Source organism: Apis laboriosa, unplaced genomic scaffold (genome assembly GCF_014066325.1).
Source record: "Apis laboriosa isolate Shangri-la unplaced genomic scaffold, ASM1406632v1 scaffold13_cov153, whole genome shotgun sequence".
NCBI lineage: Eukaryota > Metazoa > Arthropoda > Insecta > Hymenoptera > Apidae > Apis > Apis laboriosa.
The window spans coordinates 2,490,331-2,508,906 of record NW_025221370.1 but is presented as its reverse complement, the minus strand read 5'-3'; the positions used below and the strand labels follow the sequence as shown (position 1 = coordinate 2,508,906).

Sequence of the window (18,576 nt, the reverse complement as noted above, 5' to 3'; positions counted from 1 at the left end):
CCATCCTCGAATAACCGCAAACAGTCTCCCAAACTGACTCGATATTCTTACGAAACCACGTCGAAAAAGGAATTTACCCAAAATCGATATTTCAACTTACTTAACGCGTTATCGATTACTTCCTTTCCTGATAAATCAAATTCACTCTACCGAATCACTCTCTGAGAGAGAAACACTCTGAGAGAGAGAGAGAAAAAGAAACAAAAAGGAAAAATTATTCCCAATGCACGTAAATTAATCACTGGAACGTCACAAAGAGAATAACACCATTATTTCAACTCCGATTCAAAAATGTTCTCGGCGACGAGTCCATCCAATCAATCCACGAATCCATTCTCGTTAACGTTATCCCACAAGTGTACACGCACAACACACGCGCGCGCGTCAATCGTGAAAGCAGTTGCACGCTAATCAAGCAAACTTCCTCCCAACGACGCGTGCTCCATTGTTCTTTGGAGGAACAGTTTGGGAAACGTTGCCATACCGGTTCCACGACCACTTGGTTACTACCAACGACCCAGGTAAGTAACCCAGCTATATCCTCCGCTGCTGCTGCTGCGAGAAGAAGAAGAAGAAGAAGAAGAAGAAGAAGAGGAAGAGAAAGAGGAAGAGGAAGAGGAGGAGCAGAAAGAAAGGAGAAAGAAAAAGAAAAGGCAGTGATAAATGATTTTCGTGCACGAACCTCGAAATAGGATCCATCGCCGATCGATCGATTCTCGGAAAAGGCGTCCGTATCGGAGAGGTCCGCTCTGCTCGCGGCTTGATCCTCGTAGTATCGCGATCTCGTGGCTCTGTGGCGTTTCGAGCGAGTCGAACGGGCCGACTGACCCGGGGATTCCCTTCCAGAACCCCGTGAATGTCTGCGGCTGAGTCGAGGCTGCTTCGTGACTGGCTCCTCGTCGCTGTCGCTACTGCAGCTGTAAGGCACCAAGTTCTGCAACAGAAACGGCCGAATCGTTTCATCTGATTATCTCTCTCTCGGGATCGGCCGCCACCACGCCCCGCCTCCCCCCACGCTCCGCCATCGAGACGCGTACCGAATTGCACCTTTTGTCACGCGAGCCCTTCCTTTCCTTTCAAATTCGGAATCGAGCGTTTAGAGAGCCGATCGCGGTTTTCGATCAACTCAAGAATTTATTGTTTTTCAGATTTTCGTCGCTGCGCGATTTCGATTGCACTTTTCGTCGAGCATCCGCGAGGATTATGTATCGTAGATTTGTGTGGGAGTGACGTTGAAACGTCCGTGTTTCGAGGAGCAAAAATCGGAGAATGTTGTGAAGGAGAATGTCCACAAAGCGCAATTTTTCGACTAATTTTACTCTGGCGCCGTTCCAACTACGAGTTTTCTGTGAATAAAACGTCGTTTCCTGCTTTTATACTCACTCCCTCGAAAATTTAAACATGCTTCGAATTTCGTCGGAGCGAGCAGAAATTTCTGTCGAGGTCGCGCGTTGAATCGGCAAGAAAAAAAGAGAATTCTTTCTCTCCCTCTCTCTCTCTCTCTCTCTCCCTCAAGTGGAAATCACGAATGCTAATCGATTTCCATTATCCTCGTTTCAAGAGCACAAACGCGATCGATCCGTTTCGAAATCACGGTTTAAATCGACCGACTGTCGAAGACAAAAAGATGCGCGGCAACGGCATGCATCGCGACACAACGTGACTAACGAAAAGACGTTAGATGGACGCGAGTGATACGGTGTATATAAAGAAGAAACGCGTGTGTATCGTACGAATAAATGCAAGATTAATGGCCGATTTCACCACGCGGTTCGACTAAATTTAGAAACCTGTGATTTATGGGACTAACCTCCTGGATACACCTCCTCTACCTTATTGTCGTCGTATCAATTAAACGCATGCGTTAATCAGACGTGGGCATTTAGAATAGATTTCCAAGTAGATTTCCACGTGCGTTTACTCAGATTTATCCGTTTTAAGGAGTTACTTGCCTTTTTTTCTTTTTCAATCAATTTTGAATATCCTTTGCAATGCGAAGGTTTTGTAATTTGTTTGTTTTTTCATCTGATGATAATCTTTTAATATTCTTTGAACGTAATTAATAACTTAAGGATACTTAAGGATACTTAAAGGATATTTTTATTTCGCGATATAGATCTTGTGCAGTAAAATTTTAGATGGAATAAAACGATAAAAGTTTATTGCGGCTTCATCTTCTTAAAGGGTTAATTTAATTGCTAGTCAAAAAGAAGAGTGAAAGGCGTAAGAGAGAAATATCTCGATGATAATCGTTACATCTCGTTTAGATAGCTAAACGTAGCTTACGAAAGACCACACAATTTTCATTGAATTCATCAACTTTCTACGATCTAGATTCGAACATAAAAATAAATAAATAAATAAATAAATAAATAAAAAGCGCACGCCTCCATTGTCTCGAATAGTAAAATATCGAATAAAAGAAAAAGTTAGAGCTGCAATTCGAGTGAATTATTAGTTATTTGTGAGTGAAATTTGGAATAATTGTTATAAATAATTTTAATTCAATTTCTAATGTATATGTATATAATTATTAATTTCAATAATTTTTTAATGTTAACAGCCTATTAGATTCCATTTCTCCTAATAGACAAGTTAAATATAAATTTTTGATAAGGAATGAATGTACAAAATAATCGGAATATTTTTTTCGATTTTTATTTTATTTTAACGCAAAAGAATTCTGCAAAGCGAACAAAGTACTTTAGAGGACAAATTACTGTACGATAACAACGTGACTATGATACGATAAATTACATTTTTTTACCATTTTCAATCGCAGATAAAATAAAACGCGGAATGAAACAAACATTAGAAAATGTTGATTCAATAACAACTTCTTTACTCATGATTTATCTTGCTCAGATAAATTTGTGAAAAAGAGAAAGATAATAGATAGATAATACGTCATAATCTTAGCTTTTTATTTTTACGGAAAAATAAAATAGAATAGAAAAGATATTACACTTTGTTGAATTGAAAATTTTTATTAGCCAAATAAAAAATCTAAAAAAAAGAAAAAAAAAATAATAATAATCTGCAAAATTGAAAAATTAAATTACGCATCCATCGATGAATAAATATCAAAGGAACTTACCTCTTTGAAAAATTTATCGAATTTTAATTAAAAATTGTCAAAAAATTCGTTTTCGATTCGTCCAATCGAAAAATAACCTAAAAGGACGAAATATCGATACTGGAAGGAAAACGTATAACATTTAACAAGTTTTCAACGGACACTGTTCACGATAATAAAAAAAAAAGATAAAACACGATTGAAAAAGCAAATTCACAATTATCGACCATCGCTGGAATTTCGCACGAATGATGCGCCTAACTTCACGTTATTCAGGACCTATTAGAAACTTCTAAAAAAAAAAAAAAAAAAANAAAAAAAAAAAAAAAAAAAAAAAATAAACGAAAAAGATGGCCTCCGCAAAAGAGAAAGCCAAGAGTACACACACGTGGCGCAATTCCGTAACAAAAGGCCGAGAAAAGCCACAACCGTTAATCAACGACCGCTAGAGCTCGTCAAGAGTTTTGGGCAACCGGCAATTCCATCTGAATCACTCCGTGACCCCTTTCGAGACTTCATATTATCCTTACTTTCTTCGCGAATCTTTTTTCCCCCGCGGATAATTTCGAGAAAAACGAAGAGAGATTTGAGAAAAAATTTTCAAACGTACGTTACTCGACACGAAAAGAAAAGAAAACATTTCAAAAATTCATTGTCCAGTGTCCAATTTTAACGAATTCAAGTTTCGACTAGGATATACACAAAAGAAACTTTCACCAAACCTTGAAAACTGAATTCCTAAATTTTAATCCCTTTGAAAATTTCGCTCAAGAACACTCGATTCGAGAAACCTTCCTATATCTACAAGTACGAGTGTCGAAAATAGGTTAATAATTCACGCGCTTTTGCGCAATCTTTTTCTCGCCTTCGAGTTTCTAAGAATCTAATCAGGCTGTACCCGTGTTGTAAATAAAGTTCAGCGGGATCAGCGGCCCATAACGATATGCTCTCAATACGTATATATACAAACACGCGGAAAAGTAAATCACTCACTCTCGTTTCGATCATTTTGATCATTTTTTTTTTTTCCCCCCCAAACTTTTCGACCGATTTTACGACCGATTTTTCCCTTGTCCTAGGATCGTGAGCTCACCGCTCTGCGTTTCTCGGAAGACTGACGTCGTCGATCGACGATGCTTCCCTTCGACGACTACTCGTTGACTACTACTAATACTATTACCTACCACTACTACTATCACCTATCAACGCGTTTCGAGGCCGTGCTACCTGACCGTAACTCCAACGTAATTAAAATCCCTCGGTGGACGGGTACCAAGTAAGGGGAGATTAAAGGTTTTCAGAATTTTTCCGTGGAGTGGTGGTTTTATTGGAAGAGTGGAGAAGTATATGAGTTGACTAATAATTGAACGACAGTGATGATAATTAAATGATAGTAATAATAATAATGTACGAGGCTTGGCTAATAAGAATTTTTGAAACGTTAAGAATATTCCAAAAAAATATCTTTATAGATTTAATTTCTTTCCGAACGATCCTACGGATTTTTAATCTCAATCGTTAAAACGAATGTTTTATAACGTTTCTACATTTTTGAAATTGATATTTCGTATATTTTATTGATTCGAATTAATCATTTTTTAAAAGCGATTTCAAATATTTGAGCTCGCAAATTATATAGTGAGAATTTTCGTTTATTGAAAATAAATATATTCTGAGAGTATGAAAGTTCGAGAAGGTAAAGGAAAAGGAAGATCCTGGAAACAGGTTGGTTACCTGGAAACAGGTAGCAAAAATAAGACAAGATATTATCCGTTGGAGAGAATTAAAATGATTTTTGAGACAATTGGGATCCACTAGCTCTAAAAATATATTATGATTATTGAGCAAAGTACCTAAAGAATCTTCATCTTCAATTTATTTAAAGACAAGTTAAAAATTACGACAGAATCATTGAAATTATTCGTAAAACATGTTCTTTTTCCTCGAACCGCGCACAATTTTTCTTCAAAATTTTTTCGAGAGAATTAGTCACCGATTTTATAATCGGTTAAGGAAACATAGCGAAGAAGTGCATGGTAGCGTTCGAACGAAGAAAAGGAAACGTACGGAAAGAAAAAAAAAAAAAAAAAAAAGACTTGGTTATTTTTCACGGTGGCGGTTTCACCGACGTGCAAAGTAGCCATGCGAGTGTTACCGTTTATCTCTGTTGGTTAATCTTTTGACACGAACGGTGTTGTCGCTCCCTTTCCCCGTGCCTTCGAAAAGGCGAAAGTGGAGGTTCTAAATAGCGACGAACAAGGTGTAGTTCATGGCCGAACTGGCCATTCGACGGAAGTTTATTCAAGTTTATGACGCGTCATACGTTGCTAGACTTAGAAATATTGCCAGATATTCGTGGCTCGAGTTTTCTCGCATAAACATTCGGTTAGAAAAATATCATTGCTTTCCCTTCCTTTCTTTTCTTTTCTTTTTGTAGTCAAACGATCGATGAATTTTTAAATATCAGATCAAAAATTTGTTCGTGTACAGGATTTTGTTACGAATTTTGTTACTTTTTTTTTTTTTTTTGTTCGAAAGTGGAAACAAGAAGATGGAATGGAAGGTGCATCGAGCCACCATTGAAAAACGATCGTTCACCCTAGGAACGTCTCACGATGCGAACAGTACGTCTATTATGAAAAGCTGAACGTTACCTGAACCTGACAGAGTATAGTTAGAGGATACACCTATTGTAATATAAAACAAGGCCGACTTTCGGTATCTCGACCCATCGATTGATTAACGATGAGAAACTGCGTAACGAGAGTGTAAAAACGAAAAGACTTTTCTTCTTCCTCTCTTTCCTACGAAACTATGGATTTTTCTATTGATTCTTACGAAGAAGCTATCCTAGTAAGTTGAAATTACAAATCGTTATACAAGAAGAAACAAAATCCGTGGTAATGGCAACATTTTTTTAATTACGTTCTACTTTTATAGATTAGCAAATGATCGTAAATAATTTCTGATCTTATCTCCCTGGATGGAAGAACAATTTTTGAATGGGAACGAAGGGCGAAACAAGGCGTGGGGAATTGATTCGAAAAATACAGGAGGAAGCAAAAAGTGGGAGGAGGAGGAGGAGGAGGAGGAACTGTAAACGCGGTGTTAAGATAAGCGATACATTTAAGACTATATTCGTGGACAAACATTTATATAATGTAAGAAGAAAGAGGGAAGGAGGGAGAGAAAGAAAAAAAAAAAAACGTCGAGGATTATAGCGCATAAGCGGTAATACAGAGAGAGGACTGTAGTGGCGATCGTTAGACTTGCAAATAAGTAACCACGCGATGGTTAAACGCTGCAATTTAATATCCCTGTATTTCCCTTGGAGAGGTTAAATATATGCAGACACACTAGAGTAGATATGCTCCATTATGCGGCCCCCCTTGCATGGACTTTCCATTCGATTCGAGAGAGAAACGAAAAGGCTGCAACGAGGGATACGGAAAAAAAGAAAAAATGGAAACGCGGATGAAATTCATTGCGGTTTTTTCATTTGGCGCAGAGTAATTTTTATCCTCCCGTTGTATTCGAGTGAAAAGGGAACACGCATGAGAGACACGCGAATTCGAAATATGGTGATTATTTTATTATCGAATTACGTTATTTTATTTGGCGCAGAATTTTTATCTTCTCAACTTTCCATTGGGAAGAGGAAAAAAGGGATTGGAGACGAGAGACGCGTGAAAATGAAACGTGGAGTGAACCATGAATTTCGTTGCGTTTGTTTCAACTACCAATTTAATTCGAGAGAAGTGAAACGAGAGAAAATCCAAATAGGTAAAACAAAATAACGATAGAGATTTAGTTGTTTAATTAAAATTGTACGCTATTACAGAGTTAAAAGCATCTTATTATTCTCCTCCATTTTACACTTTAAACGAGTATATTATACATATTTAAACTAAATCTCGGTAGCGTTGCTGAACTCTTAATGGAAGTACAACAGAGGCTTCATAAAGGCTCAAATAAAATCTCTAATCGTATCCAATTAGGATGTTTTAAGTATTAATAACTCTAATTACTATATTTAGTTCAATTTAGACAAATAACAATTTATGAATTCAATTACACGTTAATAAACTCAATTGAAATAAATAATTTCTCGAATTTTCTCGAATTTAACCGAGAATAAATAACAAAAAAAAAAAGAAAAAAAAAGATTCGTTTGCTCGACGAATAGAAAAAAGATTCGGATCGGAAACGATTGAATCGAAAAAAAAAAAAAAAAAAAAAGAGAGACGAAAAATCAAGAATAAATATAGATAAAAATTCCAAACGCCCTCTCCAAGGGAAATATATAATCGCCAAACGATAAACGATTTAAGATACGTGACGGTACAGTTTCTTAATTAATTGGAGCAAGAATCAATGACAATTAAAGAAGCTTGGAACCACTTTCTAGAGGAGGAGGGCGACGACCACAGAGGATCTCGAGGCTGTCTTCGAATCGAAGAGAAGATCGTCACTCCTACGTTCGCACGCTTTCCTCTTCGGATCGGAACGAGCAACTTATACGGTTGACGTCGTGTTAAATAAGCACGAGCAGGAATTTACGGCCGTTTTGTAAATTACTCGATCAACCGGGCGTGCAAATCATTGGGGAACACGAAAACATGGTGGTTCGAATGGGTTGAGTTATCGTGGACTAGGCCCGAGCTCCTTGGGAATATCGTGAACTGGTCACGCGACCAACGATCAAAAGCGTATGCAAAACGAGAAATTCTGTTCCTGGAGTGTCGCTCGGATAATGCGTGGTGAACATACGTGGGGGCCGCCACCGCTTTCACGAAACCGAAGATAAACTTTCGCGAATTATTACCGCTCGAAGTCGAGAAAAATTGGCGGAAGAAAAAAAAAAAAAATACGCGAAGATCGTTTTAAGATAAATTCGGAAACGAAGTGGTTTTAGAAGGAAAGAGGGGATACAATAATTTCTTTATTGTATCTTGAAACCTTGTTAACAAGGTTTATCAACAATGCATCGACATCGATTTCCACTAGTGAAAATTGCTCCACCAGTGAAAACGACGATTTATGATTGGCCTCTGCACCAACGTCGATTAATAACAATATTCTACGCGATCGTGACACGAATACAAGCTCGATAACGTGATATATTACCCTTTTTCCCCGCTGCTTTTCGAAAGACGAAACAACTCGAGAAGGAATTTAGTACGCAGTTCCAACGAATCACGTGATGTTGGTCACATTGACGAGATTTATACTTTCGATTCCATTGTGAATTCGGGATCAATATTTTGAATCGTGAGTAGCTAAGATCCGTGGAATCGTGACGATAATTACAAAAAGAGTTCTTTCCTTTCCATCCTCATTAAGATTTTTCTCTTTCTCTCGATCTTTATCACCCATTCCTCCTGATACATTTCGTTAATCTTCTTGTTTTTTTTATTTTTCTATGAGTTTGCTCAAATTTGAATTTCCTGTTCTTCCTGTTCTTCGTTGAGAATTTATTCAATTTTCTTTTTTTCTTCCTGTTTCTCTCCTTTTCTTTTTCTCTTTCTGCACCTCCTCTCGTTCTTATTATCCTTCCTCTTATTCTCATTCTTCGTTGCGATTTATGGATTTAAAAATCCACGAATCTGAAGATGAATTTGCTAATCGTGTTCTTTGTATCATATCGAGAGTTTCTCTCCTCGTTCTCATTTCCTTTTCCTGTATTTCTTCTTTTTCTTCTTCTTAATCGCGATTGAATTTTGAAAAACACGATGAATTGCCTATTTTTATCAACTTTCTTTTCTTTATCCTATTATCATTCGGTGTTGCCAGATTTTTGGAACAAAACTCCGTGATACATTTTCATAATAAATAATCTCTGACGCGCTTTAAAAACTCACTCGATTTGCCAAGAGCAGATCTCGACCACGAGTTTATCTCCGTTCGCTTTCAAAAAGCGTTAGCACCGGAAGCGGCTCGAAAAAATGCTTTCCCCCCGAAGTAATCTCGATGAAAAGCATGACGTTGAATCGTAGAGGATTGGTGAGCCAGCTTCCACCGCGGCAAGAGACGAGAAAAACACGTTTGTGGAAGACATCACACGCGATGAAGATCTGGGGAGAGGAAACGCGTGGCCGCGAGGAAGAAGGGAGAGGATCGCGAGGATTTTTCGCCAAGGCAAAAGTTCTCTTCCTAGACTTGGTAAAAGGAAACTCGGAGGATGATGATTTTTACTTTCGTCTGCCTTCGAGTGAAACGTGACATCGGTTTTCATTGATGGGAAGGCTTGCGTGGCGTGTTGATAATACGTTGCGCGGAAGAGAAACGCGATATTTACACGCATCGACGAGATCCGATTCAATCAACTTCGACTTAAATCGGGCGTGTTTAAAAAATTCTTATTGAAATCATCGTAGAAAGATAGATTCATGAATCTAACATTTTCTTTCGTCTATATAAACTGAAAAAACTAACCCCCCAATCCTTTTATCCTTAACCTTCGATCTCATTTTGTCTCCAAGACAATCATCCCTTCCAATATCCATCGTCGTTTTAGTTATCTATCTAATTACTACGAGAATACGAACAACAAGGACACAAAGTGTAGAAACTGTATTGAACAGACAAGGACACAAAGTGCTGAACAGAAATTCGAAAACAGAGAAGGGGTTAAAGGAAGTCGAGATTCAGGACAAGAGCGGAAGAACGCGCGTACGCCTCGCGTGAAAGTTTTAGGCGGGTACCGGTCACGTTGCATCTAGCATAGCGTACTCGAGTGAAACCTTTCTTTGTATAATACGGCGGGCTGATTGCTCACGTTAATCGAACTTTATGCGCGGGATCGTTTTACCGTGGAAACATGGCCGATCGATATGAATGGCCGTTGCTCTCTCGCTTCGACACGGGTGGATCCAACGTAAAAAAAAAAAAAAAAAGGAGAAAAAGAGGGAAAGAAATTGGAATAGGGGAATTGGATGGCAAGAAGCGCTACAGCACTATCCGTCTTATTCGTCGATTTATCGCGCCCCGGATGCGATTCGTCCCGATAATTAACGATTTCTCCCTCTCCTCGCAATTTTTATTCGATCGTAAATTTAACGCGACGATGCAGGTTCTCTCGAACGATAGAAATTGCAGGAACAGGAACATTACGTTTCTCGCGTGCTTCGATTCTAAGAAAGATTGGAAGGGGAAATCTTTCAAAATATTATCTATCCGCTTACTTTTAATTTCAAAAAAATGTGTGGGAAAATTTTTCCAATTTTCTTTCTCTCTCTCTTCTCTATTTTCTCGAGCAACTCGGTATTAAAAAGAGTTTTTTTTCTTTGAGGAAATAATAATAAATGTATTCGTACGTTTGAGATAGATAATTTCAAAAGATTATCCATAAATTGGTATTATGAGTTTTGGAAGTGGACAACAACAACGGTTAAAGGGTTATTTTTATTATAAGAAATCTTGAAAAATCCCTACATTCACGTATTTCTGCGCACAATTATTCTGCGTCACAAAGAATTCTATCCATCGAACGTATTTTATGCGAGCAAGCCAATTCAGCCCCTCTCGTTTGCAGCGGCTATTTTCGCCGCTTTCAAGAGCCTTGCTTGAAAAAAGATATAACACGGTACTAACTGCACCCCATTAATTCATTTTATTCTCATACACATATCCCTTTATCTACAAATATTTCCATTTAAAAAAATGTTAATCGATTAATAAGTAAAATTCTTTTTACAGTATCGATAGAAAAATATTGTTGTATTTATTCGTTACTCTTCTAGGATATCGATGATCGCTTCGATATTTAACGAGGAATGACGCGAGCGGAGAAATCAAGTGAAACGAAGGAAGCAAAAACCGACAAGTAAGTAATTTCCCGGTGCCTGTTAATCATGTTGAACAAGACACGTTTCGAGCCTCGCAAATCTCATCTCATTCGCGAACACCCACTACTAAAACTAGTTGGAGGGAGCACCACCGTGGTATTATCATATTCGCTCACAAGCCTCCTACGTGGAGGCCGACTTCCTCGTTGCACTCGAAATTACGGAACCGTCATTCGGAGAGTGGCTATCATCTCGTTAACATACAAAGCCAATCCAAGAAATTGGAAAAAATAATTTTTTCGACCGCACGCGCGATAATCGTAAAGGTAAACTCGAAATTTCCTTGAGCAAGATTAGCCTAGAACAAACACAAAATATATAATGTCGAGGTGAGATTATCCGAATAAATATTGGTGATTCTTCGAGATGATGTGTTAAGAGGGAAGAAAAACAAGAAAGATCGTAAAAATACGATCGTGGAAATTTTATATTCGTTTGCCAAAAGTTTCGTTTTCGTTTTCGTCGATAAAAATTAAATTTCTATTCTCGTCTAATTCGATATTCTAGACGATCAGAATATAGATTCGATCGATGATAAATGTAAATTAAATCTATCGAAACAAGACTATCATGATTATTATTGGATGAAAATTGGAGGATTCGTAGATATCGTGTTGAAAAAAGAAATATGGAAGATGGACATTCGGTGGGAATAAATATAGGTTTGATTCCCATCCACCATGACACGAAATTAATTTTTATGCTGGACAAACTTTCACGTTAGCCTCGAGAGGATGAACGAGCGTGAAAAGGAACGCGTTTGCTGCGCGAGTTTTCGAGTTAATGACCGAATCTACAACAACCGAACGCGTTTCTTGTGAAATCTTTTTTTTTTCCTTTTTTTTTTTTTTTTTCAAATTCGTTTGTTCTTTCTAGATGGACCCTTCGTTCCATCGGGTGGCGTTGAATTTTACGACGACGACGATGATGATGCGAGGAAGAACGATGAGAAATAGAGAAATCTCTTGCCGAGACAAAGAAGTCTTTAGATAGAATTTATGAGAGATGCGGTATAGATGGTATTGTTCGATGGTTGGAATTTATGGTCGGTGGAGAAGTGGTTGTAAAATATTGAACCGAGAGTGAATACAGAAATATATGAAAAACGTGAAAAGTTTGTAACTGTTGTCTGTGTATATAAATTATTTGATAATTTATAATTGATAAATTAATTTTGAAATTATATTCTATAATAAAGTAAATTATTATACTTGAGCTGATACGTCATTAAATTTCTATATTAAAGGAAAGAAGTTAATAGACTCTACACTCTGCAATCACCATCAACACGCGGCTCAAATATCTCTCTCTCTCAACCCATAAATCCCTGTCAATGATTAAATTACCGGGAATGCATGTAAACGTGCAACATTCCATTAAGCTAGGTAGAAAAGTCGAACAGGACAACGTGTAACTAAAACGATCGCGTGCACGCGGTGAATACGCAAATTCCATTACATCCACGGCGGAAAGGCCGAAGATCACAGAGCATAAGGATCTTAGAAAACAGGAAAAACCGTTCTGATATCGCTAATGACCGGTATTATGTACGTAACGCAACGTGGATAGAGCGATATTTCTGCGAATTTTTACGCATCGAAACTATACTAGACTCTCGAAGAAATTATTCTTCAAAAATTCTTGATTTTCCATCCTAGATTTTATAATAATAACGAGTTATCGATTATCGATAAATCATCAAACAAACGCGCGTTGCGTGAAATTATTATTGCGAGATTCGGATTCATCGAGGCTTACATCTAGCAACGGGTGTGAAAAACAAATTACACACTCTACCCTTTCGTGTAATTGCTCTCACGATCAAATATATCTCGAGCCTAAACGACGGATTTGGTTCGAACGAAAGTTGCATGATTAATAATCTCGAGTAATCATCTCGAATTCAAATTAAACTCGATTTATTTGTTCGCTCGCTCCATTTTCATCCTTTTCGTATTCACGAAAGCATGAAGCGCAAAATAAACGGCATAAGAGTAATTTAGAAATAAAAGAGAAGAAACTCACCTTGCTGCTCACGCGAGATACAAGTGTTTCGATGTGACACTGCCATTCCAAAGCTCTAAGAAACAGCAAATGCCACCTGCGTTCCAAAGATTTCACAGTCCTCAAAACCTGCGACGGTTCCCCCCGTTGCTCCTGTTGCTCCTGCCTCTCTCCCCCCTCCTGTCCCCGTTGTCGCTGCTCCCCTTGCTGCTGATCGTACACCTTGTCCCCTAATTTCACGACCGAACTCACGATTCGACCGTGCGCCTCTATGTCTCGTTGGAGTACCTGCCAAAAAATGTCAAAAATTCATCTTGCAAAATGTACATTATAAATATAAATATCATAACTTTTTCGAATAATTATAGCCACGAACGACGAACGAAACGCAATAAATCGGACAACGATAAATATCAAATCAGTATTCGAAATTGGAAAGCGGCTTCCAAATATGTATTCCGTATATACACACGCCCATCGGTTATCGAGTGTACGAATATTCGAAAGTACCCGGAAGCCCGCTCGAGGATCGATTTATGGGGTTTAAATTGCGTTTCGGCCGGGGGGATACCGTTATCGAGGATCATCTTCCGAAAGTTTCCTTCTCGCAGTCGTTGCAGATTAAGTCATGCGTTATGCGCAGGCGCATAATAATAATAACACAATTAACGACCGCGATTAACTTGGAGCCGAAATAAATCACCAATAAAAAAAAAAAAAAGAAAAAGAAAAAGCTGCGATCTCGAATTTCTTCGATTATATTCTACGACCTCAATCGCGTGAACGCGTCACGGTGATCGGATTATAGCTTCCGTTCGAGATGCTCGAAGGAGACGAAGGAGCAAAGGAACTCGTTCGTCAGAAGCACGGGCGTGGAAAATCAAGAAAACCACCTGATCTTCCCGAGGAAGTCGTTGAGGGCTCTGGCCATCGCAGAGTCGTGACACTGACTCGACCTTTCGCGAAATCCACCACCATCGAGATCCATCGAGAAGGTTGGAAAAAGAATTCATGACCTCTCCATTCGGCTCGGATAAGATAGGGCCGAATTTCCAATTAGTCGAAAGTTCCAGTTCTATCGATCATCTCCAGGTAGAGAGATTTCTTTTTCTTCGATTGGGATGGAGATTCGAGAAACGGGAGAAACAAATTGATTTAATACGCCGTTACGAGTGACGACGAATATCTCCCCCCCGTTACTTTCTCGGCCTTGGGTCTTGGAGATTCAAGATTCAACTGGTTATCTCGTCTGTCAATTATCCCGCGTAATAAGTATACAAATATAGCAGTTCCCAACCCGAGCGAGATACCCAAGTCTCGGCCCACTGCAAACAGCCACACTTTCTCGCTTTTCAGTCCTGTCTTCGGATTTCCTCCTTTCTAAGCAAGGTGAAATTCATCAATTTCGACGAACGAAATGAAAAACGAAAGAATTCTATCCCCGTCGAAGAAGAAAAACGATGAACGAGAGGCTCGCTGTTGCACGCGCATCGCAACACGCGTCGAGCTACGTGGGATCACGATTTTCCTGCCCACGGCTGGAAATCGAAATCGGCGATAACAGGCGCTTTACTCCACTTTCCTCCACGCCTCTTCTGCTTCTAATCAACGTTCGCGCCGTAATCAATCTTTACCTGTTTTCGATCGTGCACACCGTTCATCGTAAATTTTCAAACAAGACGTTTGAGTTTAAGGGACGAATCGGATAGATCGGGTGTAAGACGACGATTAACTCTTCCCTTCGATTCTCCCTCAAGAAAAAAAGCCTCTCTCTAAACGAAACGAATCGAGCTTTTCCACGATGATTTTTATTTCTTTTTCATCGTTCGTGATGTAATCGATGCACACCGTTCACTGTAAATTTCTAAGAAAAAGAGTCTCTCTGAAACGTATCGAGCTTCTCTCGAGGATGATGGAGGAGGATTAGGATGGTTGTTTTATCTGTCCTTCTTTCTCCTTTTTTCTCTCTCCACGGTCGAAGAAATAAATCACGGTTGAGGGCAATACCGCGGACACCCTGCACGCTTGGGTGCAAAGGTTAAGCACACGCGTACAAAAGAAACCAGTTAAAAGCCTTTATTGCTTCCGCGAACCAAGTCAAGCATTTCGACGCCGTGCTCATTACGCCACGAGAGAGCGTCTCTTCTGAAAATCTCACTCGCTGCTCCTTCTTCTCTACCGTGTAACGAGACGCGCTATATATATATATATATATAAGTGTATTCGATTGCAGCGAATGTAACGAGAAGCTGGATGGAATGACGGGATAACGTGCAATTTCGAAAGCAACGGATTAACGGGGGAGGAATGGATCCAATGAAAGTGGCTTGGACGAAATTGATAAAATGAAGATTATACGGGTATATCGACGGTAAAAGTGACGCGGGTGATGATTCGTTATCGATAAGGGAACGATCTTTTCTCTGTTCCATCACTTCGAACACGAATCGTTGAAATGTTGAGCGAAAATGAAGATTGTTGGTCCGAGTTACGATTATTATTATTATTATGATTATTCTTATTATCGGTGTGGCAATGTAAAAAAAGAAAAAAAAAAAAGTAAATTACGAAGAAAGCGGAACGCGGAAATTAATTTTTCGAATAATTTTCACGCGCGCTGTCACTTCGGAAACTGCGCGACAAAATTGGTTCAGATGTATTTAAAACGAAAACGACACTTTCACATTCTTTGTTTATTGAAGAACTTAATCTCTTTCGATGAAATTATAGGGTTATAAAGTATCCGTTAAAAGAATATCTTGTCGGTGCATTAATAATAATAATAATAATAATAATAATAATAATAAAGTTATCGCGATAAATGATCGTGGTTAACGATTGATCAGAACTTTGGTACGTTCGATTCTCCTCGAGCTATAAAAAAAGAAAGAAAGAAAAAAAGAAGAGAAAAAAAGGCATTACTTTAACAAAGCTATCCACTTTCCCATCTAACACGAATACACGTCGAGAGTTTACGCAACATTCTCGCAAGAAACATCCTTCTTCGTTTATCCTGACACTTGACGCATCACGCAACGAGAAAAATATTATTCGACGCTCTTATCCTCTAAAACGTTCCTTCCTTATAAATTCTTTATTAAATAACATATTTAATTGACAGAACTTTGGAGAAAGAGATTTATATTATCGACAAATTGGATTAATTTCTATTATTCCTTGTGGATACAATAGAATCTCAATTATCTTAATCTGTCGAACGAACGATTCACATTGGATAGGAACTTCCAATTACCTATTCGATTTCTCATTCGAGTTTACATAAGTGGATTGAATCGACGTTAATCGGGTGACTAACTGAAATTTCGTTCCAATGAATGGAGCTTTGCTCGTATCGAGGCAAAATCGATGAATTCCCCATTATATAAATTTCAATCGAACCCTCCGTGACGGATTCGAATAAATGGGATTATATTCCTCCTATCTCCATCCAGTTCAAACTCAAATTGCTCACCAATGCTTTAATCGAGTTTATACACTTCCTCCACTCCTATCTACAATCGACCATCCAAACATCGTTCACGCGCAAATCGCTCCAAGATATCTCGAATAGAAATTCTTCCTCAAACTCTACTCCAACTCCATTTTTTTAAATTTTTCAAATCTGCCAGTTTAAAATTTTTCTTCCTTCCATCGGAAGAGAAAAATTATTTTCCAAGCCCTCGAGAGGAGATTTTATTAATAGAACGATACCCATTTCCAAGCCGAGTAGCTTGGAATCGCCACGGAACAAAGACGTCTCTATCCTCATCTCGCATTAGCCCACTTTCTCCCATAGATTGCGTACGATTACGCGCGATTGTTCCACTTTATCCGCTCGCGTCGTCGCCTCGCTTTCGACCGCGTTTGCCAACCCGTTTTTCCCGACTACGAGACTACGCTCCTCCTCGAGAACAATGGCCGGCGGAAGGGGCACGGCCTTATATCTGATATTGAAGATCTACGCCCGGATAAACCGTAAACCCGGTAATTGCCGTTTCCAGACACCCAGGCAAGGAAATCTCGAGATTCGAGGCGGCCACACGCACACCTGCCGTCCTACCCAAGGGGAAAATAGCGCGAAAGCGGGAGAAGAATAAGAATAACGGCTAATTTGCTTCCTCGGGAATAGCGGGATCGGAAGATTCGATTTGCTAAATCGATCTCGGTTCGATCTTCGATTTCTAGCAACGGGAAAGTATGGACTTGGAGTATGGTCATAAACTTGGGGAGGGGGGGAAAAAAACTTGTTCCCGGGTTTTCGATGGAACGATGGAACTGTTGTTGCCGAGAGGATTTTTTCTGCGATACGTGTGTGTGTGTGTATCGATGTCATACGATTGTCGAGACGATTGATAGTTTCCCGTGAAATTCGTGACCCGGATTATTAAGAAAATATTGGAATTGTCGGGACAACTCTTGTTACGTTATTTTTAACTTCCACGATTTTCGATAATCGAATAAGTCTTCGTGTTATTATTACTATAATTATTGTTATGATATTCTTGGAAGTAAATAATGATAATATATTTAGATCAATGTTATCGAGATAAGCGATTATCAGAGATAAAAATATCCGATAAATTTCTTCCAGTGTGATAAGTGTTGAAGAAAGTTTCGTACGTGACCGACTCGAATGATTTTTTTCTTTTTCTTTTTCAAGCGTGAAAACTTTGAATCGAATGAAAATTTATTTATTATTGAGAGAAAATTAATTATGATATCTCACGGTAAAAGAACGTACAATTTCTCTTAAAGACGCGTGAGTATTTGCAGGGAACGAATTTCTCGATTCTTCTTCTTCATTTTCATCACGACACTTGAATTCATTACGAATTATCCAATAGTTTCGTTCGTACCTTGACGATTGAACGTATATAAATATTCGAAAATATAAATATAAAACACGTTCGAGAAGAATATAGGGATGAAAATTCGTTCAGATTACACGAACGCCGCACGTTCGAAATTGCGCGCAGTGTTACAACACGTCACGTTGTACACATTGTGAACACTTCTCCTCTCTTTACATTCCAACGAAGTTTACTTTTCCCTATACACACAACTCTCTCATAGTATTCACAGACATTCCTCGCTAACCTTCGACTCGACTAATCAAATATTATTCATAAGACATTTTCTTCTTTAAACATTACGTACCGAGAAATATTCGTGAAATATATATCTGTCACGTACAAGTTCAAGGTGTATACGTTCTGTATTCGAGCGATATAAAGTATTCATATAAAACAGTTCACAAGACCGGTAATCTGCGACTATTTTTTTCAACTATAAAAAAAAAAAAAAAAAAAAAAAAGAAACCGAAGCGAAAACGACGGAAGCTTAATATAATTTTCTACTTTCTTTTGCAAATAGACGTGCCACGTTCGTAAAACAATCTTCATACGCGAGGTGAATACACACACACACACACACGTTCTCGATTTTAAGTAGCGCTTGAAAGAGAGCAAAGCGACAAAATCGAAACGCGAGCACGTACGACGCAAGAAAACGAATGATCAAACGCGAGGCGAAGTTGAATACATTACGTACGGGAGCGAAAAAAAATGTATCTAAAGTCTCAACGGGCATAAAATCAATAACTCGAGGGTATCAACGATCTATGGAAATCGCGATCGATCTCGGTGAAAT

General features: G+C 38.6%; 1 protein-coding gene across 8 annotated transcripts in view; it reads right to left on the bottom strand.

The window, feature by feature from the left end:
• Positions 1 to 18,576, bottom strand: part of LOC122721032 — a 232,178-nt gene that overhangs the window by 169,271 nt on the left and 44,331 nt on the right. For 7 of the 8 annotated variants that reach the window (XM_043948222.1, XM_043948221.1, XM_043948225.1 and 4 more), the window contains 2 exons: positions 12,949 to 13,215; positions 683 to 934 (listed from right to left, as the gene is read on the bottom strand). In XM_043948222.1, coding sequence (XP_043804157.1) covers positions 683 to 934; positions 12,949 to 13,215 — 519 coding nt within the window. Of the gene's footprint in view, positions 1 to 682; positions 935 to 4,069; positions 4,192 to 12,948; positions 13,216 to 18,576 lie in introns of those variants that run through there. The other variant, XM_043948227.1, reaches the window with a different exon arrangement.